This window comes from Paramormyrops kingsleyae, chromosome 22, assembly GCF_048594095.1.
Source record: "Paramormyrops kingsleyae isolate MSU_618 chromosome 22, PKINGS_0.4, whole genome shotgun sequence".
NCBI classification, from domain to species: Eukaryota; Metazoa; Chordata; class Actinopteri; order Osteoglossiformes; family Mormyridae; genus Paramormyrops; species Paramormyrops kingsleyae.
The window spans coordinates 9,004,599-9,028,397 of NC_132818.1; the positions used below are offsets into that span (position 1 = coordinate 9,004,599).

Below are 23,799 nucleotides of genomic sequence, written 5' to 3' on the forward strand. Positions count from 1 at the left end.
AAGCGCTCGCCCCTATAATGCCGTTTAACTGACCATTCAGGCCGCCTTATTCAGCCTAAACAGCGATTTAACTAAAGGCCATCACGAAATGTTTAAAATTCGGGGCACATTGGTTCTGGTCATGGTGCAAAACCCAGCAGGAAATGTGCAGTAATAACTGCTGTTCAGAGCAGCTATTCATAAGCACTTATTCATAATATCATTGTACTTCGTAACACATTTGAATCATTATCTACAGGCTATTTAGACGTACTGCTGTTACTGAGCAAATCTCTTGTCAGATTATAAATTCTGTCTAGAAATGCCAATATGAGGATTTCCTTTGTTAGAAATGGTGTGATACATATAGGACTACAGTAGTACTTTATATCATACATGATTCAAATAGGGTGCACCTGTAACTGAATATTTAAAATTTAGCAAGCGGCCACATTTCATTAATATGCCAATGACTGATGTATTTCTCATTGTACTAAACAAACAGCCCATCTCGCCAGCATTTGTTACCCTATAAAACTTAAATCTTACTGTCTATAACGTAAGGAACATCTCCTCAAAAAACAGACATATTATCGTGTGTAATGTGGAAGCAGAATTCCAGTACTTGGGTCTATGAAAATCATTTTTACATCATATTTTTTACCATCCTACCATCTTGTGGCAAACATGAGTACTGCAGTTGAATTGAACCTAAGTTCCTGTACAGTGGATGGCAACATGCCGAGAGAAACATTGTTTCCCTAAGAGCAATGGACATTTTTAAAAGTGAATCTATGTTTGTGGAGTTTACTTACATTTGGATTGGAAAATATAATTAAATATTTAAAATATATATTAAATACACTGCCCGGCCAAAAAAAAGTCACCATTTGAATTTATATCAGCAAATGATATACAGCTCAGCAACGTTATGCAGCAATAGAGTAAAGTCAGCTGAGTACCTGAATCTACTGAATGGCCAGGTTACACCTCCATCCATCATCAATGGATTTTTTCTTCCCTGTTGGCATGGGCATATTCCAGGACAAGAATGCTAGGATTCACTGAGTTCGAATTGTCAAAGAGTGGTTCAGGGAGCATGAGGAATCATTTTCACGCGTGACTTGGTCACCACAGAGTTGAAGGTCTCTGGGATGTGCTGAAGGAGGCTTTATGGAGTGGTTCAACTCACTTTGTCAAAACAGGATCTCGGTGAGAAATGAATGCAAATCTGGATGAAAATAAAGCGTGAGATGTTGCATTAACTTGTGGAAACAATGCCATGACAAATGTGCGCCATAATCAAAGCTAAAGGCGGTCCAACGAAAAATTCAAATGGCAACTTTTTTTTTTTGGCCGGGCAGTTAGATGGATAGAAAAGCCCATTATCCGTTCTCACAATAAGGCCTAAGATGGGTAAAGTATGTCATCCCGCACTGTGTCTCGACGACTGGACTCAGCTGGACCACAGCTTCACCGTCCCATGTGCAAGGCACAGTTAACAGCGGAGAAGAGACGGCTGCGTTTGGTGTGGTGCCATAACCGGGAGGCACGGACTGGCGATGACTTCATTTCATTTCCACCACGTATATATGAAGGTCTGAACCCCCCAGTCGTGATGCCAACTCATTCCAGGGAGCCCTAATCCACGTATTATGTTTCATCCTGAATTTTTGAGTTCTGTGAGGGAACATTCGTCTGTTTATTGATAACTGGAACATTTGTACATATAGATAATGGGGGGGGAGGGGGGGCTAGATGCAGGTCTAGTAAAATAGAGCCAGAATTAATCAGCACTAATAGGTGAATCCACTGGAATCCACTGGAATTTCAATGAAGGAATATTTTCCTTAAAAAGTCACATTGCTGTGACCATTCACACTACTGAGCTGCTGCAAGATACAAAGTCTTTACGGTGAAGAAGACAACTGGAGCTTCTCGCTGATCTCTGTTCTCTGGCATCACGTGTTGCTTTTTTTTTTTCTAACTCTAACGTAAGCTCTTTAACAACTTCAGTATGCTGCCAGTGACTGAAGCAAATGCAGGCATGTAGGCTGTCTGCCTTTGTCAGCCTGACATTAATTCTGTACACACTTCACATATGTACACACACAGGCATGATAATATAAAGATATTCATATGGATATTATGAAAACAACAATGCAGCAATATCCTCAAACTGTGATTCATACGTCTCATTTGGATCCTTTCGAAAATCCTTTTACATGTTGATCCACAGTGGTACTGGTACGCCCCTTGACTCATTTACTCTGTGTGCCTCTTAAACCTTTTCATCAGACAATCTGGCAGCATATTAAGTTCGACTTTGCCCACGCTCCCAAAAAGAAAGATTCAAAAGGCGTTCAACCACACAGATGACATCGCCGGTCTTGGGACTGGGCCAGCGAAAGTGCTGGAGACCGTCAGCACAGATATGGGAGACTTGGCCACCAGGTGGACTAGAGCACCATTTTTCTTTCAGTTGTGGTTAAAAAAAAAAAAAAAAAAAAAACGTCCATGTGAGGGCTTCTCACATCACGGCTTGGGAATGACTTTGCTGGCTGTGGGAGGGGCCAGCTGGGGAGGGCGGAGCCTTTGCATCATGTCTGATGAAAACCTTGCTGGGTAGAGAACATGGGCCCTGAGGCAAATTACATGCAACTGGAATTTCGTTTTTGAACAGAAATAACTACAGATTAGAATAGTACTTCTGAGCTATTGGTGTGAAGACTGGGGCGAGGAATCGCAGTTCGGCCCGGAATGCCGAAAGGATACAAAACTGATCGCTACCTGGTAAAATTCCCCAACTGGTGAAATTTCCAAAGTGGACAGGGCAGGCTGATATAAATGATATATTGACTTATGGTTATATAACATTTAAACAATACAAAAATGAGAAACTTTGATAAACCGTTGATGAGGTAAATTGCTTGATAGCACACATCAGCCTAACACATCACAGAAACAAGCCCAATTCCAACCAATCATACGGCAGCCGGTACTCTTTTGGTAAGAGTATGGAAGAGATGAGTGCTCCCTCAGAGGAAGCTTCAAATGGCGATGAAAGGGACAGCTCAGCAGCCACATCATCTTTTAAGAGATATTGTGGATAAAAAAAAAAAAAAAAGATGTGGGTGATGTGGCATTTCAAAGTCTGACATGCAAGATACTGGTGCTGTGTGCCGCAAACTCTGCTGAATACTTGTGAAAACTAAAACTGGGAACACTGCAAACTTATTTCACCACTCGAAGCACGGCCACCCAGAACATATAAAATGCAAGTGCTTACAGTCACAAACACCAGCAATTAGGGTTTCCACTTCCAATCTGAAGAAACACGGGACAAATCACATCCCATATTGGTAAAAAATGGTACAGGTAACAACTCTAGAAGCAATGCCAAGCCCCCCCCCCCCAATGAGCAGTGAGGCAGTCAAGCCAATGACTGATGTATTCCTCATTGTATTAAACAAACAGCCCATCTCGCCAGTATTTGTGACCCCAAAAAACTTTAATGGTACTCGCAAAAGTAATGACAGAGATATTGTGGATAAAAAAAAACAGTAAAATATTTGTAGTATTATTAAAATTAATTTTGCAGTCCATTTAATTTGTCGCCTGTTTCATGCGCCTAATCTTTAAGGGGGATCCTAAAGGTATTTTAACCAAAAATTTAGCCTTGAAGTAAAGAAATGCATTATAGTAAATTATATTGTGATAATTATATCGATATTGACTGATATGACGAATTAAGATAAAATATTTTGCCATTTTGTCTAGCCATGAGGGCTAGACAAAATAGCAACATGGTAAATAAAGAATGATATCTGGACCTTGAGGGTGGGAAGGTTCACAGACACTTTTCTACACGCCTCATCTTTAACTGAAATCTATCACGTTGAGACACAAACACACACGACAAGTAGTTTGTTTAATGTCTTTATTGAAACCTTTTCTGCAGTCTGGTTGCCAGACAAAATGTAAAAAATTAACAGTCATCTGTCACTGACTTGCTAACTGCACACTTGAACCTGTGCAGCACTTAAAATACGTACATATATATAGACATTTTTTACAATGTTCAGCCTTGTTATATATATATATAAAATAAAGCATAAAAACCAACGAAACTGCGTACTTTAGCAAAGTAACTCCTTGCTTTCAAACGACAGTTCCAACACTGATCTTTTCTTGTCTTGGGTGGTGGATGGTCAAGGGCAAACACTTTTTCCAGAAATACTCTGTCGTCCCAGCTTCACATCGACGGCTCATAAAGACGAGGACGGGGCGATGACGTCGGTGCACTGGGGCTCGCAGAAAGGCCCGAAGCGGCCATAAATGTCACGGGCACGGACGGCGAAGTAGTACTTGGACCCAGAGACGAACTGGGTGAGCGTACAGGCCATGGGCAGTGCTAGTGCCTTCACCTCACCGATCTTCTTCCACTGCGAGGCCGGAGAGGCCGGCCCATCCTGGTGGTAGGCATACAGGTGGTAGCTGTCCACTGGGGCACAACTGCGATCGACCTCGGAAACAGACCAAGATAGCACGATGCCGTTCTGGCTCTGCACCCGCGCCAACTTCAGCTGCGGCTGCTGTGGCAGGGAAGTGTGACTCGCCTCTGGGGGGAGACGGGCTGGCGGCGACGGCGGGGGGGGCAGCGCAGGGATGGCACTTTGGCTAGCCCCAGATGTGGACGCTGGGCCCGAGGTGGCATTGGTGTACTTCTTAGACTGGGACTCCTGGGAGGGATGAAGTGGAAACACCTTCAAAAGCAATTATCACGGAATCAGATGCAAAAGAAACGTATATAAAGAACAAGCAAAAAAAAAAAAAAAAACACAATTTAAGAGTGACGATAAAAACTAACAGAAATTTATACTGTTCTTCAAAAAAATTACTGATATCTTCTTGGACGGTTAGATGAACACGGCTTCGGTTCCCAAACCCCTCCTCAGGGGCACCCCAGTCATTCTATGTATTTGTTAAATTTCATCGCCAGCTCGATCAATCAAATCAAGTTGATTGTAAAAAGCCAATGAAGTATCGATTAGCCAAACGTGGCGCGCTAGTGGTCAAGTCAAAAAATACTTGGGTGCATTGGATCGCTGTTGCAAATACTGGGGCGACTTTAGGAGTGGTTTTGAATACGGCTAAGCCAACACACTTTGACAGAGATAATATGAGTTTTACATCAACATGCAGGTCACCATTCTCGATCCCTGCCTAAGACTTCTGTTCAGTGCTGCATATATCTGAATAACAGAGTGACTGTCGAGGCTGATTTTGCTAGTCAGGAATGAGCAGATGACTCCATACCTGCTGAGGACGGTGGTGCACGGTCAGCTGGGGTCCATTGGCCATGTTTTGACCCTGAGGAGACGATCTCACTGAAACAGGGAAGATGACAGCACTGCTGAAGTCGGGAACACGTAGACACCCCCCCACGCTCATCTCACAGCTTGGTGTCACACCTGTCTCACGGTCATGCCCTTTTCTGTGCTAAGGCTCCCAACATCCCCAGCTGTGTCACCAGTCCTTCCTCTCAGCACACCAGACCCATCCCTGCACGCTCCCACCCCCTCAACTTAGTGCCATTTCAATACAGTGCCCCCCCCACCCACTCCCATTTTCCCAGCATTTGAATGGATGGGTATACCAGCTTGCTGCAAATGGGCACCACCACTCAGGCTGGGCAGGGCCCCGGGAGCCCGGTGGGCAGCCGGTGACGTCATGGGGGGGTGTCCCGGCTGCATGGGGGCCCTCTTCACCCCAGTCACTGCCAAAAAGACAGCACCGTTATAAGCGAAGCTCGGCGGACGGAACAAGAAAACGTGGCTGGAGCGCTAGGAGAAGTAGACTCACCTTGGACGTCATCATCATCCTCCGTCAGGTCTATGACTGCACCGGAGCTGCTTGCCCGAGGCACCTGTGGGGAGAGCGGCACAGAACACGAGATTAAGCTCGAGGCAGATGTGCGCCTCCTACGGTCACATGGCCAGCAGCATGATGTCAGCAGGGATTGCAAAGATACACGAAGGGTCGGGGAGGTGAGGCGTGACACGGTACTGCACCTGCGCAGGCATCTTTGCTGCGGCGGGATCGGCGGTGCGGCTTGTGGTTTGACCGTCTGATGCAGAGAACAAAACGGACACAACATGAGGGGCGCTCAGGAGCAACCACGAGGCATGGTAGGCGGGGAGAAACCTGTTAAGATGGAGGAGGGGGGCTGGAATTCTGAGCTGCGTTTACCTGTTTTAGAGGCCATCATGGCTACCGAGACTGGGCCCGCAGCCACCAGCCCGGGAGTCTGGCCTCCCGTTGCCGCTGGGGCTGAGGAGGGCGGCAGCGATGATGCCGACGTGACTCCCACCACAGGGGCGCACTGAGCAGGTGTGCGGGCAGAGGAAACAGACACCGCGGGGCTAGGCACGCCGATCAGGCCGCTGCCGCCTGAGTAGACGGCCGCCCGCGCCACAGAGATCTGGGGTAATGAGGCAGAGGGGGTCGCCGACAAGGTGGACGAGGCGGCTGCCGTGGTCTTCTGGAGGATATAGGTGGTGCCAGGAGTGCTGGTTTTGGCCTTGCCAAGTGCGTTGGCCCCACTGAGGGTTGACATGGAGATCAGCTCCACGCCAGAGCTGTGGCCAGCTGGTATCGGCCCAGCCTGGGATCCGCTCATAGCCAGGGGGAGCTGGATGAGTAGCGGCTGCAGGGACACAGACTGAGGGGTGGAGCAGGGTATCCCCGAGGGCATCGTGGGGATGGTGGGGGCAGGTTTGGGCACAGGGGGTGGCGCAGGCCGATTCTGCACAGGGGGTAACACCGCGCTGGAGACAGAGGTAGAGGGGGCGGAGGTGCTGGAGGTCGTCGTGGTGGAGCAACCAGGGCCTCGGACCAGGGAAGTGGGGGTCGTAACAGAAGGGAGCAGCTTGCGCTGGTTTGGGGAACCTGAGGGTGTTGAAGAATGAGATACAAGGTGTTTGTGTGCTGGGGAGAGGGCTGGTCAGAGGCCATCTCAGAAGAGTCGGGTGACTGAGATTCTCTCCCTCTCTCTCTCACACTAACACTCACACTAACACTAACACTCACACTCAAACTAACACTAACACTCACCTGCATAGCTGACGGGACCCGGAACAGAGTTCTGCTGCTCGCCTCTCTGACACTCCAGCATCATCCGGACAGTGGTGCTGATGGGGGGGGGGAGGGGGAGGGAGACGCGAGGTTATAGGAGGTGGGGAGGAGCAAGGGAAGTAGGGAGAGTGATGAGGGAACCCTCTGGGAGATGAACACTCGACGGCACTGCCCTTATACAGGGAGGAGCCGGGCCCGTACTCAGGGCTGCAGGGAGGCAAGCCAGCTCACATGGGGCACGAATCACGCAGCGAGTGACACGCAGCGAGTGACACGCAGCGAGTGACACGCAGCGAGTGACACGCAGCGAGTGACACGCAGCGAGTGACACGCAGCGAGTGACACGCACCGAAACCCAGCGGCCCATATGAAGACCCGCCTGGTTCTAACCTCCCAGGCAGCACTGGGCTAGACCCTGGATGGGATGCCAGTCCATTATAGGGCATGAGGCTGGGCTACACCCTGGATGGTACACATACGCTCCTTTATGGCCAGTTTACAGACTAGTTAGCTTAACGTTTTGTCTTTTGACTGCATGAGGGAACCTGTGCAATACGAGAACAAACACACACACACACACACACACACACACACACACACGTTTGTATTTCTGTCATTATGAGGACTGTGAAAAACTGTTGACAAAGGGAGGGCCCGGGTTTTCAAAATGGGTCAAGAAGCTTTTTACCTCTGGAGGGCTTTTTACCTCTAGACTTGCATCTTCAAATTAGCACGTTAATGGGAACACCAGTCTGCGTCATGAACTATCCAAGTAAGGGCCCTGTGGTCACTATGCGAGAACTGAGGTCAGTCATTAAAGAAAGTCACACACACACTGAAATGCTAACATTTAATTTGTGCAAACATTAGCATCAACTATAAAATTGACGCTCAAGAATGGCACTTTAAAAGGCTTCAGAAAGGTGGCACACAGAGTAAGTGTTATGATGTTTCAAGACAAACAGCAAAACAACATGGATACAAAAACAATCCACTGAATCGGCATGCATTTATAAATAGAGAACAAGCCAAGCCATTAATAAAAATGAATAGTTTTTAAACTACTTTAAAAAAATAAAGTCAGTTATCTGTCAACCACTGTTCACTTAGTCTTCCTAAGGTTTCTCCTTCAGCAGCCTGAGCTGACATCATGACCTAGAGTCCCAGCATCTTCTCTATGCAAACTCAAGTTCTGCTTCCCCCACCTTGCTGTTGTAATCGCAGATAAGGGTGTTCTCTCTCTCCAGCTTCTGTGGCTAAGCCCTGCTTCAGCCAGGAGACACACATTTTTATGCATCACCACATTCTGCTTCATACTGTTTTAGGCTTTTGATTTCTAAATTTATATGCTACTGATATTTTTGTATTTACTTTTACATTTTCTTTTCTGTCTGAATCCATTTCTGTATTGGATTTGTTTTTTGTTTCATGGTTCCATGTTATGTCTTTTTTCCTCTATTGGACGTGCTTTTGATTTTGTCGAACTGAGCAGCACTTTGGTCAGCTGGGACGGCTTTTAAATGTGCTACATAAATTCTGCCTTTACAAGAATCACGCTCACTCTGGCACTATCAAAACAGAAATAAATTTGCTCAGGTGTTTGATCCTTATTTGTTCACGGCCTTCTTGTCGCCTTTTCTAAAAAGCCAAAATGAAATGCTTTGTTCTATTGATAATATACTCCAATAACAGTGACTGCTGCAGCGTATATGCAATGGCCTGTGTACTTGTGAAAATTTCAATCCAGTGACATTTAGCACACATTTCATTTTAGAACCAAAAATGCATTAACATTTCTCAACATAAAATATGGTCCTATCTGTTTTTTCTAATCTACGTTGGTGACATAACACAAATTGTAATCTGGGAGCAAAAATGACCTAATATGAAAATGATAAATTTTGCTTACTTATTCAGCATTTACAGTGCCAAAACTACAGAGGATTGGCTGAAAGACTTCACTCTTTGGCTACTGGACACACCTCAGACATCTGACCTTCTGTGTCTTAACACACACACACACACACACACACACACCACGACAGTCATGGTTAGGTATATGTTACTATGTATACACATATACAGATGCAAACATTTTTTTTTTCCTGAAAGGAGATCAAAAAGCTGGTAAAACTGCATTCAAGGATGGCTTTTTAAGATTCAGATTCAAGATTTAAAGGTTTATTGTCATTCCTACACATCAGCACACTATGCAACGTAATGGAACAAAACGTGGTTTCCGCGGGTCCCGGCGCACAGTACAAAAGCAGAACAACAGAATGAAAAATAACAGATAAAGGAAAATACAGCAAAATATAAAAATACAGTTAATATACACTAAAAGTAGAATGTGCACTGAAAGTGACAGTGCAGTCTGAGATATACAAGGAGGGCAGCAGGAACGCTGTGTGACAATGAGTGCAAAGTTGGGCTGTGCATAGTGGTGACGTCCACGTTTGTGTTGGGGGGGGGGGGGCGCTTATAAGCTGTAGAGGTTTTAGTCCTGATGCTGCTTCGCCTCCTGGATGAAAAGGAGGCGCATGGAGCGCGTGCAGAGAGGGTGAAACCTCTTAGGATGCAGAAGGCTGTTCTCCTGCAGACCATTATTACCTGACTGGTGGGTGGACTGGACACCCAGTGAAATGAACATCAAAACAAACCGTCTCCTTAAGCTCTAGTCTCATCATCACTGTCACTATCTTCTGCACAGGAAAATTAATTTCAAAAAGTGCACAAGGGATGTAAAGAAACAGATGTTTCTTAATGTAAAATGACAGACTTCATGCTTTAGTGTTTTTCAACATTGTCCAACATTATAAAGCTACAATCGACAAATTGCATTTTCATTACACAGCTGTAAACATTTTTCAGATCAGTAGCAAGCACTTGTCTAGGATCTATCTGATAATTATAGTTTGTTACTCTAAACTCTAGGGTACAGATAGAAATGTGACTTGGATAATGAATCAAAAATGACAGCCAGTCAACGAAGACATTAACTGAGTTACACTATCATTCACATTTGAATATTATGGAAATTACTACTGCATTTTAAATACTATTCTTATGTATTACCTTCAGCTGAAAGATTAATTTCATCCAAAGACCTTCCTTTGCATGTGCGTTTCTGTTCCAGTTTCGTAAGGCTGTTGTATGCATCTGTGTTTACTGGGGCAGTGCTTCGAGTTTCGTACATTTTGAGTAGCATTTCGGCATTTTCACCTTCTCTTCTCTTACTATGAAGTATGACTTCAACCAGCAGTGCCTCACATAAGCCCCTCCAGGCTGATGGACTAGGGTTCTTTTCTAGCTCCTGCTTTGCATTTTCCTCAGTCTTTCTCTGGAAGTTTCTGGAGATGAGACATGTTCCGTAAGAGGGATGACGTCCAGCTATTTCCACTTACTCTGATGAAGGGAGGAGGCACGGCTAGACAGACAAGCCCTCCACTGTGCATCGTAAAGCTTGATAAAACTCTTTGCTCTTTTTTCTGTTTCTTTGTCTTCTGCCAGTAAAGCTTCACCCACTACAATCTCAGCACATTTCTTCAAGGAATATCCAATTTTGCGGACCAAAGATGGTACTATAAACCTTTTTTTAGCAGCATTTAATCCACTCACTCTTTTGACACCATCAATGACGAGTCTGAATCTGGATGGCACAATTAAATCATGAAGTCTTTTCACTCTGCTTTCAAGCTGACCTACTGCCATGACTAACCTTGCAAGTTGTCGCATTTTTTGACCAATGTATGCACGCTGTGTGTCTTGGTTATGCACATAAAGCATTTTCCCATATTTACATATTAACGCATCACTTTTGGCATGTTTAGAAATGTCATCAGGTTGCATCTTCAGCAGTATTTTTTTGTACTCTTCATCATCTTCATCATCTTGTAAAGGAAGAAGATACACGGATGCTGCCTGGACTTGCTTTTTTATACAAGACATGGAATCTACCTTAAGTCGGCAGGAACATTCATGTTCCCAAAGGTCCTTCTTCAAGATAAAACAAAGACAGTGCTGACAGGGAAGGTAACCATTAGAAGGTGCACTGGTTGAAGGCTGTTTCCAAGTGACAAGTTCACCACAACCCTCATTGTGAACTCTGATGTTATGGCAGTAGTCACCCCTGCTGCGAAGCTGTTCAAGCAATTTCCTTCTAGAGTTTGAACCTTTTCTAAAGCTCAAAGCATGTGCCACATCTGCCTCTTTTGAGTGCCATCTTTCAAGATGACGAGCTATTTTTGTATTTGATTTATGACAATAAACACAGTAGTGTCTTTTGTCCAATTTCTTTGTTGTGCTAGTTTGTTGCAGAGATACTGATTTTTTACTAAAGTGTCCAGCTGTAGGTGGGTGAGAGTTCAAAGTAGTACAGTCACGATCAAAACATTCTGAAGAGGAGTCAGACTTATTGTCGGATGCTTGGTATTCAGACATGCTGGAGACCGACTCTTCAAATTCTTCCTCCAAATCATGATCTGCACCACGCTCTGATGTGTCTCTGGTGTCTGATGAATTTCTGTGTGTGTTTTCATCTACAACACTAGCAACTCCATATTCCATTTCAGATTCAGATTTTTTTCTGACATTGACCTAAAGTGACAAACACATTCAATAAGCATTTGGACTGAATGAATACTTAAAGTCACACACATTCAACAAGTTTTTAAACAATTTTTAACAATCTGGCTTAACATCAAGAATTTCAAATTTTGATAGCAAAACAGGTATTTCTAAATTAACTCAATTACTGATATGAAAAACGCCTTTTTACATTAGTGATGCTTAGTGATTAATATGATGGGCATTTACTGACTACTTTGACTGAAATTTTAACTATTTCAAAAATATGTTACTGCAATGGGTTTGTCCCCAGCCTTGTGCCCTAGGCTGCCGCGGATAGGCCACCTGTAACCCCAGATGGAATAACAATTAGATAATGGATAGATGCCTAGATGAAAATGTCCGTAAATGTTTACATGGCTTCCTATATATTCCAGTTTTGTATTAAATATTGGGGCTGTCAATCGATTAAAAAAAGCAAATAATAAAATCGCACATTTTGCAACAAATTAATCGCGATTAATCGCATATTATTCGGGTATAATGAAGTATAAATGGCATTTTTAGAAACTTAATGTAACAGCTTAATAGGGTGTAATAATGCTTACTCTTCATTCAGATGACACATCATTCAGACTACATGTCAAGACTAGTAAGTTGTATTTACAGTTACTTACTGTTTTTTCGGAATATATTTTTCCAATGATTTTAAAGTATGCAATTGCGCAGCGGTATAGGCACTCACACCACACACAAGGTAACTAAAAATATCGAGAAACGTGAGGGGAGGTAAGGCCTCGGGGTCACAAATCAATTCCTCTTTTGGGATTTCAAAAGGATCCATGCTTCCGATATATATTTTTCAATATAGTTTTTCTTAGCTTCTGGTAGGAGTTGGTCTCTATACAATCCCTTTTCTTTTGGAAATTTTAAACATGCTAACAAAAATCGCACAGCATAATGAACAGTGCTGAGACAAGTTGGCCAGTTTATTTTACTTCATGGCTACACATTATGGTGGTTCTGCCCCACATTGCACTGTGTGATGACGTTGGTTGCCCCATAATGCACTGTGTGATGACGTTTGGTTGCCAAGCTCTATTGTCTCTGGCTTGGACAAGTTTTGCGGCATCCACGTCAAAGGTCAGCTGTGATAATTCTGTTCATTTATTTTAATGCATTAAATATTTTTAATTAATTGCAACGAATAACACATTAACGCACTTGACAACCCTATTTTATATAGAAAAATACACAAATCCCTCCACTCCCCAACCACGTATCTTGTACAGGGTCACGAGTGGCCTGGAGCCTATCCTAGATAGCCTAGGGAGCAAGTCAGGGGACAACCATACAGCTGTATATTTAATTAAATTACACACACACACATACACACCAGGACATACAGACAAACACACCAATATTTAGTATATTAATATATTATACATATGAACACATTTAATTCACAAGGCAAAGAAAAACGTAAAAGCTCACCTGCCGCAGTTTTTGATGATGAAGTTGTGAAGTTTCGGGTCTTAACGGCATACATGCACGTTCAGTAAAGATGCAGGCATTTACTTCTACCCTGGCCCCACGCTCCACCCTGTTTCTTAGCAACGACCATACAATGTATGATTTGAGAGGTGCAGTCAGTTAAGGGGCCTTTATGCTTCTTCACGTTTGAGAGTGTTCATTTCAAAACCTGTATTTTCATACTTTAAATGGACACCACTGCTTTTCATTCAGTAGTAATAATAATACTGATTTACCACAATGGTAGTATGTTTGATTAGATATTTCAAGTAAACTTAGCCTGCATAATCCGAAGGATATCATTTCAATAACTGAAATAAGTTTTTAAGAATACGATTTTCAAATGTTTACTATCCTTCATGTTTTCTTCTCCAGATTTTCTTTAATTTATGTGTAATAAGTTAAATCCAGTAGCAGACTTACTTGAGTAAACATCAGATCAAATGGCAGACATCTGGTCATTACAGACAAGGTGAAAGTCAGTGAGAAATTGTCAGTAGCCTCTAGACACAATTTACTGAGAGCCGGGTTTAGGACCTCACTTTGCAAACGGGCTTCACTCTGAAGGTGTATTTCGTAAGTTGAGCCTCACAATGATAGAAATATAAAAACACAAAAACACGCACACACACACATACACGCGCACACAGCGGAGGTAGGAACTGCCCCCCTCCACCCTGGAGGTGTGATCTGACAGTGTTACCAACAGAGCTGTTGTGCCCCCAACAAAAAAAACAACAACTTTAAAAAGCACAAAGTCTAAGCTGCTTCTCAGTCCTAGTAGTCAGATATTAGGCCCTTGGTTTCTTGAACACCCTGGATGACCAACCTAACAATTAATTACTTAAAAATAAAACTAAACAAACAGGTGCCTGGTTCCCTTAATGTATTAATCATATATTATCCAGGCATCATGGTGCGAAAGGAGGAAAGGGGCCCTTACCGGCAGGTGGGGGCCGTGCTGGAGGTGGGTGTGGTTGCCATGGTAGCAGTAGCTGCAGGGGGAAGGGCCGCCTAAGAAAAAAGGATGGAGGTTTGTCTGACTGGCACCTTATACGCAAGATCTGCCGACAAGAGTGTGAAGCTCGGGTCTGAAATCTCACAAAAATGCGACAACTGAGGAAAAAAAAAAACTCACTAAAAGATGTTTGGTGTCCGCAGTAAAAATGCTACACAGCTCTCCAGTGAAGCTTTACAAAAATTATATCACAGATATATTTTATTTAATGGACCTCTGTGTGCTTTATAGCTCCCCAGGTGGCATGCCAGTGTCTGGGACCTTCGCTCCCATCCACTCACCTCCTGAGATTTACTGGTGCTGTCCTTCGCTTGGTTGGCAGCTCCGAATTTCTTGGTGAGTCGCGCGATCTTGGCCTGCAAGAGGAATGCAGACACAGGCTTACTTTACAAGGCTCGCCGCAGTGGGGCGGGGCTCAGGTGTTGCGTGGGAGTATACCTGCAGAGTGTTGAGAGTGTGCTGATGCTTGGTGGCACAGTCGATGCGCTCCACCCGCTCTCGTAGCTCCTGCAGGCTCCGGTCGAAGACGGTGAGCTGCAGAACCCGGAGCTGCTCCGTCACCAAGTGCTGTACCACCTGTGGACAGGGGGGGGCAGCATACAGGCAGAGTAAGGGGGTGCTCTCAAGGCCCGATTGGCATAAGTGATAAACAGATCAAAAAGGACGTAGAAGAGGGAGGTCACCATATGGAAGACTGAACCTGGAAAACCTCTTCACTGCCTCGCCCCCTAGTGACCCCTTCCAGGCACTGCGCTCGTGCTCACCTTCTCCAGGCGCTGTCGGCTTCCTGGCTTCCCGCTGATCTTCAGCTCTAGCTGGGCCTCCAGCTCCTCCCCCTCCACCCGGGATTTCTTCTCCTCACTCTCCTCTGCCACACCCCCTCCATCCCGCTCTCCTCCACTCTCCGTGGGCCGCGCTCGCTTCCGCCCAGAGCCTGCGCTCTCCTCTACGTCTGATGAGTCACATGACATCACATCCAGCTCTACTATTAACAATTAGCTGACGGCAGCCTTTACAACACAATTGCTGCTTTACTCACAGATCACAGGTATATTTAGCTCACAGTCCCTTAACAGTTACTCTGCCCGCTCCTTTTAAACAAACAAGCTCATTGTCACATCTTTTATCAGTTGGATGGCAGGAAACCATACCAAAATGGCTACATCTTATTTATGATTATCATTAATAACTGGAATAAATGAGGACCCATTCTGTGCTCACAGTTTACTTCATGTGCCTTTTATTCTCACTTTTATAGTTCACCATAAAAAATCAAAGTAAGCTGACTCCCAGTGCACCAAAGCAGCTCACTGGCTAGACAGATCCCTCATGACAATTACCTCTCTCTCCAAGTGGGGATGCTGTACTGGGGGGCAGAGAAGGCTTGGCAGAAACTTCTGGATTTTCCCCTTCAACTCCCTTACTGTCCATCTCCATCTTTTCTTCATCCTGCTCCCCTTTATCTCCATCTTCCTTCTCTCCCTGGCTCTCCTCCTCTTCGCTCAGGACAAGAAACCCTTCCTTTACCTCCTGGTCAGACTCAGGGGCATGGGATGGGGACAGAGAAGGGGAGGAGGAGGTGATGTTTCCAGGGGCGAGCGGGGACTGCGGCTGCGAGGTGGCCAGCATGGAGGCGCCACTATCCAAATCCGTCTCCATGCTGCCTGTCGGCTTAAGCCTGGTGTCGCCCCCTGCTGCTCCCCCTGCTCCCCCGCAGGCATCCTCAGAGATCTTGAGGGGTGCATCACTGCCAGCTTGTTCGAGCTTGTCAGCCAGCAGGGGACTGGTTTCTGTTTTGGAACCATCATTCTGGAAAGAAATTCCAACATTTAGGCAGTGAACAAATGTTTGCAGTCCACATTCAGAACTTCCTATAAGCGCCTGAACTCATCTCAACTCTCCGACAGTGTTATTCTGACATCTCTTCCCTCCCAACACACCTCATTTTCAGCGTCGCTCTTTTCCTTCGACGCGTTGTTCTCCTGCCCACCAACCCCCATGGTGTCTCCTTCAGCATCCTCCATTTCTCTTCCAGCGCCGGCCACCGGGGACGGTGCCGTAGTCACGGCCACAGAGACAGAGGAGTCCGAGCCGGAGGCCACGCCCTCCCGGTTCTCCTTGTCATTCTCGGCCTCTGCCTGAGCCCCCTCGGGGTGCTTGCCGTTCACTGGTGGGGGTGTGTTGGAAGGAGACGACCGAATGTTGTGGAGGGACTCCAGCTGCTGCCGGTCGCTTAGCTTCATCGTTTTTCTGGCCCTGAAGACTTTCTTCTGGGGCTCTTCTGCTATGGCCACATTCATGCTTCACCTTGAGGGGAGAAGAAAAGGTTCACCACCACCGATTTAGCACACACTCCAGAGGGGATGATGAATCAGCAAGAGAGGTGAGGTGTAGTTGATATGTACATGCACCAGGGGGCGATCTCTTACTGATAATGTCTTCCATTCTACAACTTTGTTTTAAAGTAAAACAAGTCTACTCAAATTCATTCCATTTCCAGTGTATATTTCACATAAAAACCATAGTTATATATATCGTTCTTAAAATAGATACTATCCATTGATTGTTCCATTCAGCCCAGTTAATGACAGTGTATTTAATAACAGGATCCAGTTGATTCAATGAGAATTGTGAACAGTAAATTAGATAAAGCTGAAAAGCATCTCTTGGATTTTTAATGAAGGAGGATAGATAATCATATTTAACTGATACGAACAAACGAAAATGTTCCATTGCACAAAACTGCTGGGGCGCAGTAATAGTCTGACTCCTCCCCCTACGCTCTTATTGGTTCTCTCTGTAGAGCCAATCACTGAACATACCTACCAAGTCTGCCCAGTAACAAAGATAATGATAACGATTAACCAAATTTTCCATTGATAGGGATGTTTAGTTATTCTAATATGTGCATACTGTTTTGCGACAATAAGCAACACCTTTTAATACTCCTTTCTGGACTCCAGAACTCCAGATCCACAGTGGATATGACACTCACCATGTTAAAAATGGTGTTTAACAACATGAAGAGATACTAAGACAACATAATGCTTTTTACGAAGTGTGAGTTATTACATTTACATATTACATTATACCATCACTAACCGTGCTACTCAAATGGTATAAGATGGACACGACTGATCAACATGTTTATTTTACCAGTCTCCCTACCTGTGTGAATGTAGGATGACTCTGCTCATGGGTTCAAGGAGGGAAGATGTGGTGGACCTAAAGAAGAACGCGTAAATCTGCATTAGATAGACAGCAGCCCAGTTGAAGCCATTTCTATGCTGAAAAATGGGTCAGCTGATTTTGAGTAATGGTTACGGTTCTTGTGGGGCCCTGTGGCCCAAACGACGGTCCCAGTGCAGCTCAGCAGAGAGTGATTCCAGCAAGGAAAATGCCCCAAAACCAAGCTGCAATACGTCCTAGTGGCACCAAAGTGTGGAGTCATAAGCAAACACCTCCTCAGGGGGAAAACAAGGAAGACGATGCCTCACGAGTCACCTCTTCCAAGGACAGAAGAGCATTGTGGGTCAAAGTCCACAGAAACAACCTGCATAATCAGTGTGCAACGGGTGGTCCATCACCAATATCAATTTACTACAGCATACAGGAATGTTCAGGCTGCTTGAATTTGAATTCAGCTAGCCGACTTGTACGTAATACACTACTAATACATTATTTGCCCCCAGCTTTACACAACCTTCTCAAACGATTACCCCAGACCTTGTCGTTTAGAGCAATTTAACCACTGGCATGCAAAAACCTACAACTGTGAAATTGTGTGCTGTCTATTTATCGTCCTGTCTATTATTGTTTGTATTGTATTTGTTTCTGATTCTGTTACTGCACTTTGCAGTGTCTTATGTTGGGGTAAATCCTGCCAACTGCCTTGTGCAACTGCACAAATCATACAAAGTTTACATCTGCACAAATTTATTATCTCTGCACTATTTGTTTACTGCCTGTTTGCACCTTGCACGCCCTGTTACTGTGATGTTAAGTGTACTATATGTTACTATATGTTGCACTGGGGCCATGAAGAAACGCCGTTTCATCTCTCTTTGTACATGTATGAAGTCACCTTGAACTGGAAAACTGGATTCTGAAAAAATTACAGAAGAAAAAAAACACACATATTCTGCCCATTTAATTTGTTGTTGTGAACCTGCAGACTCTCTATAAGGATCAGATGTATGTCCTTTTTACTCATAGAATGACAGTCAAGAATTTGTATCTGCTTCTGTGATCAACCTCAGAATATCTCCATTTGGTCATTATTAATATTTTTCATGCACAACAGCATTAAAAGAGCAACAGCAAATACTGTTGTTGTCTGCGTGAGAGTGAACAACAGCTGAAGATCAAGAAAAGAACATGAGGAAAGCAGAGTGGAATGCAGGCTGTACCAAAGACAGCTTCAAGGAGGGGAGAGGTGCACAAAAGTGCAAAAAGAATGGTCCACAGGCACACACCCAAACTTGGAACAAAAAAAAACTTAGACAAATACAGAAACACTTTAGCAGACTCCAATAATGCATTTAATTGGCCACAAAAGAAATGCATCAGCAAACTGAAAGTGGCACCTTTACAGCCTCAATTACAAACAAAACACCACTACAACACCTCCCAAGAGACACACAATCTGCCGACACACTTATGCAAACGTGCAATGCATTTACCCCTCCCCCACACTTACAATCAGACAAGAACAGGGAGACAGAGTGGAAAATTACAGCTGACCGCGGAATGTACCACTGTGAGGCCTGAACGAATCATGGGGGTGGAGAATTTTAAATCTACTGACAATACGAAGCAGGCAAGCTGCAATTCACACTTACTGACACCAAAATCAATCTCGCCATATACACAAATCAGTATTATAAGCAAAAAGAAATGTTCTGATTTGTAAAGTTGTAATGGCACCCCTTATCAGTGATTCATGTTTAGTGAGCTTGCTGTACATTGATTTGACTGTTTTAGAACACTGTAATAATTTAAAGGGCACTGCACGCACGTGAGCAGAGTCTGAATTTATTTGTAAACATGAAGACATGAGAAAACAACTACAACAGTTTGGAAAGCATGTTGCTGTAACCGTGGAAACATTTCCCTGGAGGTTCTCACCAAAGCATCTTTTGTTCTATTTTGTCCTTTGTTCACTTAGAGACACTTACTTGGGGTCTTGTTTTATAAACACAATGTGATAGGGAAACTTCCAAGACTTCCACTTTAAATTCTGCACCTTTGTCTGGGCCGATCGGCCTCAGGAAGTTAACGGAAACCAGTCTGAACCAGTTTAGGCTTGTTAAGCTACTGACACGTTATGGCACGGGATGAATATTCTGGGCACTGGTCTTTTCCATGACCTAATACTGAGTCGTGAATATTGTAGAACTTCAGTATGACCCATATTTTCCAGAAAGATCTGGAACCTAACTAGAAAATACAGTACTTCACTAGAAACTACACATATGCACATACATTCATGCTTTTGTGAATTACAAATAAGCCTTAAATATCTTAATGAAACGGCAAACATCTAGTTTATTGATATTTCTGCATCCAGTAAATCTAACCATAAACACCACACCTCAAAGCCATGCAAAGAATTATGCCTGGAAACTAACTGTGCTGCAAAAATTCCTGCAGACAGCTGCATTGGTGCTGCTGCAGCTACTGGGGGTATTGCAAGGTGAGTGGGCTGCAGCAATGGTGCTGTTGTGCAAAAAGTCTGGCTGCAGATCAGTTCCCCCTCCCCAACAACTTGAGATAAAGGCACTGTTAACATGTTAATGCTCGCCTTTGTTCAAAACCCCTGCATCGTTGCCCCGAGTTGTGCAATCCAGCTGCAAGATGCAATGTGAGGCGGCATAGCGATGCTCTTGAGTGATCCACCTGATTTTCAAAGGCGAATCAGACAATCTAAACATGAAGCAACACAGCCTTAGAAATATAATCCACACATAAAGGAACAGGCTGATTCTCTTGCATTAAGAAACAGTTTCCTCTGTATATCACAATGATGTACACTTCTACGCAAATAATGTTTACAGTCAACAAGAATTCTTCCATCTCCAGTAAGCATTCAACATCCGAGTCCAAATTGATTCCTGTAATGCGAGTAGAAAGTGCTGCACACCCCTCCCCCACCTCAACAGTCAGACAAACAGTCAGGGAGACAGAGTGGAAAATTACAGAGTATGGACTGTACCACTGTGAGAGCTCAGCAGACTGGGGGGGGAGAGACACTGAAACCAGAGGGAGGGAACCTCGCAATCAATTAAGTAACTAATTAGGATCAACCGAGCATTACCAAACGTTTCTACTGAGCAAAGAATCGTAGGGTGTTTTTGGCGCAAAAAAAGAAACAGTTATCAAATAAAACTTAAAAAACCTGTTTTTCTACTGGTAAACGTGCAATAAGCAGGAGTGTCAAAAAAAGGTGTCAAAGTTAAAGACACGAGTGTTACACGGGTGAGAGGTTCTGCTTCTTTAGATTCTGTAGCAAAAGGGAGCAGTATAAGACAGTCATGGAGCGTCTTCAGAGAACAGAAGGGCACTCCCTGTCTTATATGCATTTACCACAAAAGACTCCTGCATTCTGCATTCGCCAGGAGGTGCCCTTCTCCAAAATGCTCCTTGGTCGTTTTGCTTAGTTTCCACTGGCTAATTACACACCATCCCGACATTCCACACATGTGAAGATGTTGAATTTCTCGACCTTGCTCATCTTTTAGATTAAGTTAAGGCAACCACTTTGTACAAATATAAGCTCAGGTAAAACATTCAATTCATATCAGAGATTATAGCACAAGATATACTCATTAATAACAGGATAAACTTCCCACGGATTAGCTTTTAGTGTACAGTAACAATTTTGGATGGATGGATGTTGAAACATCATTTCATTCTTTACTCTTAGAGGAGACCCACTTGCCATTACCGATTTTGCAAATCCCCGTTCACAATTCCCAGCATTTGCAACATCCAGTCCTTTTGTGCAGTCAACCAATGAAAACATGAGGCTCATTGAAGTCAACCAATGAAAACATGAAGCTCATTGATTCTATTCAAGTTTGATTTTCTTTACTAACTCTAAGTGCAACTTAGAATTATACCCAACTGCCATACTTGGGCAAGTGCACTGACCTTCAGAACGTTCTGGAATTCCAGTAGCGACCTAGATTTCTGTGAAGTCAAGAACTGACACAACAGATCAGCTACCAATTTAAAACAAGTCTAATTACTCTGAAACTGAATACAGACTTGCAGCCAAATTATGAGCAGTGGCGTTACTATTATACTCTTTAAATAGCCATCCAATCAAAATCAATATTAAAAAGATGCTAAATAAAGGCTTAATAATCCATCTGTTTCTCATACTCAACAGTTAACGCACTGCCAAAAAAGGGTATTAGTATCCTCAGTTGATGGCTTATAATGTGCATGTAACTTTAAATGTCTAAAAAATAGATAAGGACACAAATATTTTGATTGATTAGCTAATTATATCTAAACTATCATGGAAATGCCATCTGTGTTTACAAATACACATTACTCCACAAATATCTGCCGCTGCAGCACTACACAAATAAAGCAGCCAGTTGCCCCTCCATCTTTATCTACCACTTCCTAAAAATGTTTGGAATTCTTTCAGGCAGTGGTACAGCGCACTGTGCTGCATAACCATGACCCTCATCGACGACAACCTTGGCTGCACTACAGTGTTGTTTACTGAAACGACTTTCACTGCAGATGTTAGGCACCGCCCACCCTAGGATTCATTTACATTACTGCTAAAAGTGCGACAGTTCCAACATCTGCCTGACGGATATCTGCCAGAGAAGGGTGTCAAGATGCGTGTGATAAACTAGTCAGCATGCCACCGAGTACCTCCCAAGGAATCTCGTGCCATCGCCAGTCAACAGCAACAATGGGGTTTGTTAGAGGAGGCATCTCTGCATCCCAAAGGCTCCCTGCAAAGGTAACACCTCATAGACACGATTAACTGGAGTACCATGTCAAGGGTGCCTCAATGCTCCTACATAAGAATGTGAAGACTCCACATTCTGGAAACGTATTCAGTGTCCTAAATATCACACCAATGCAAAAGACCACATACATGTTCGCTTTCACTGGAAATTACTAACTCTGGAGATGCTTGAGTTCCATAGCGATTACCCTTATTGCATAACAGATAAAATAGTAGAAGCAAAACCTGAGGCCCCCCCCCCAAAGATGACATCCTTAGGTGTTACAACAAAAAAAAAAAAAAACTGCCTTTGTCTCCCGCGAGACATGTAACTTTTTGAAATCGGACCATCCTAGCTCGTCCCGATATTTAAACGATGTCCACACAAAATGACAGAACGTCGTCAAGCTTACGCAATGAACTAATTAAGTGTCCTTGTTTGCCTGATAAAAAATAAATAAATAAATAACCTGTAAAAATGACAATGTTGTCATTTCCCACCCACAGAAGATTCATTCTATCCTTATATAGCATCTGATCACTTGCTGTCCATTTCATAAAGTGGAGAGTACTGATGGTCCCCAGGAACCAGGGCTTCCTGCCACTGCTGAAGCTGCAGGTCTAGTCTGTTATGGGCAACAATAAATTTTGCCAAACATCTCAGCTTTACTTCATGTTTTCCATCCACCTAAGATCTGACGTACAGGTGCTGTCAAGAGCCGTTGTCAAGTACCACTAAAGGGATAGAATGGTCAAGGAGAAACAAGGTCCCCTTACCACTTACACTGAATAAATACCAGCTTCTTGTTCACCATGTTAACCTAGAACAGGGGTGGCAAACTCGATCCATGGAGAGCCGCCATGGGTGCAGGTTTTGGGTATGACCTCTCAATCATCCAATAACAGTGGGCCCCCAGGACTGGAGTTGAGAACCACTGCTTTATTATTGGCTGATTGAGAGGTCATCCCAAAGACCTGCACCCACAGCGGCTCTCCGTGGATCAGGTTCGCCACCCCTGACCTAGAAGGTTCCAGCAAGATAAGCAGTTTACTTCAGTCTGACAAATCCACACCATGGCACCACCACCCCTGCCATGCACACAGACGACGCTAGGGCTGTCTAGAGGCCCTTAGAGTCTACACTGTCGGTAACGATGTACCCTACATTGTAGCTTGACCCCTGCAGTTTCATTTCTGGGGAGGTGCGCATCAGGCTATGCTTCAGAGTATGCAGCTGCGTAGTACCGAGGTCATAGATGCTATGCAGAAGAATTAATCAGCCATAGGGGTCAAATCATCGCCAGCTATGCAACACCTCAACCTCCCCGCTACATTTCCACAGTCGTCACCAAAATACCAGGCTTCACAAACATAAACATGTATATCTCTCACAGATCCAAGTGTGCATACCTTTCATAACCTTTTGTTTCATACCTCTACAGTTTCATACATCATACATTAAAGTTAATAATTACAGAACTCAACTGCCTCCAGAGCAAAACCGAAAAACCGAACACTGACCAAATAGTTCTGAGGCTTCAAAAGGAGGGATTTATCTGGTGGGTTGTCTGGGATTCTGCATCATTCAAAG

The 23,799-nt window shown here is 44.0% G+C and overlaps 1 protein-coding gene across 10 annotated transcripts in view; it reads right to left on the reverse strand.

The window, feature by feature from the left end:
* Positions 1-3,905: 3,905 nt before the first annotated feature.
* The window catches only part of LOC111853180 (activating transcription factor 7-interacting protein 1-like), a 45,471-nt gene continuing 25,577 nt past the window's right edge, over positions 3,906-23,799 (reverse strand). For 6 of the 10 annotated variants that reach the window (XM_023829824.2, XM_023829823.2, XM_023829822.2 and 3 more), the window contains 14 exons: positions 17,402-17,458; positions 16,174-16,540; positions 15,574-16,042; positions 14,998-15,185; positions 14,672-14,809; positions 14,515-14,589; positions 14,159-14,229; positions 7,096-7,172; positions 6,232-6,930; positions 6,054-6,109; positions 5,845-5,908; positions 5,639-5,758; positions 5,299-5,369; positions 3,906-4,745 (listed from right to left, as the gene is read on the reverse strand). In XM_023829824.2, coding sequence (XP_023685592.1) covers positions 4,248-4,745; positions 5,299-5,369; positions 5,639-5,758; positions 5,845-5,908; positions 6,054-6,109; positions 6,232-6,930; positions 7,096-7,172; positions 14,159-14,229; positions 14,515-14,589; positions 14,672-14,809; positions 14,998-15,185; positions 15,574-16,042; positions 16,174-16,533 — 2,886 coding nt within the window. In that variant the 5' untranslated portion in view covers positions 16,534-16,540; positions 17,402-17,458 and the 3' untranslated portion in view covers positions 3,906-4,247. Of the gene's footprint in view, positions 4,746-5,298; positions 5,370-5,638; positions 5,759-5,844; positions 5,909-6,053; positions 6,110-6,231; positions 6,931-7,095; positions 7,173-9,275; positions 11,713-13,176; positions 13,292-14,158; positions 14,230-14,514; positions 14,590-14,671; positions 14,810-14,997; positions 15,186-15,573; positions 16,043-16,173; positions 16,541-17,401; positions 17,459-23,799 lie in introns of those variants that run through there. The other 4 variants (XM_023829829.2, XM_023829826.2, XM_023829831.2 and 1 more) reach the window with 4 other exon arrangements.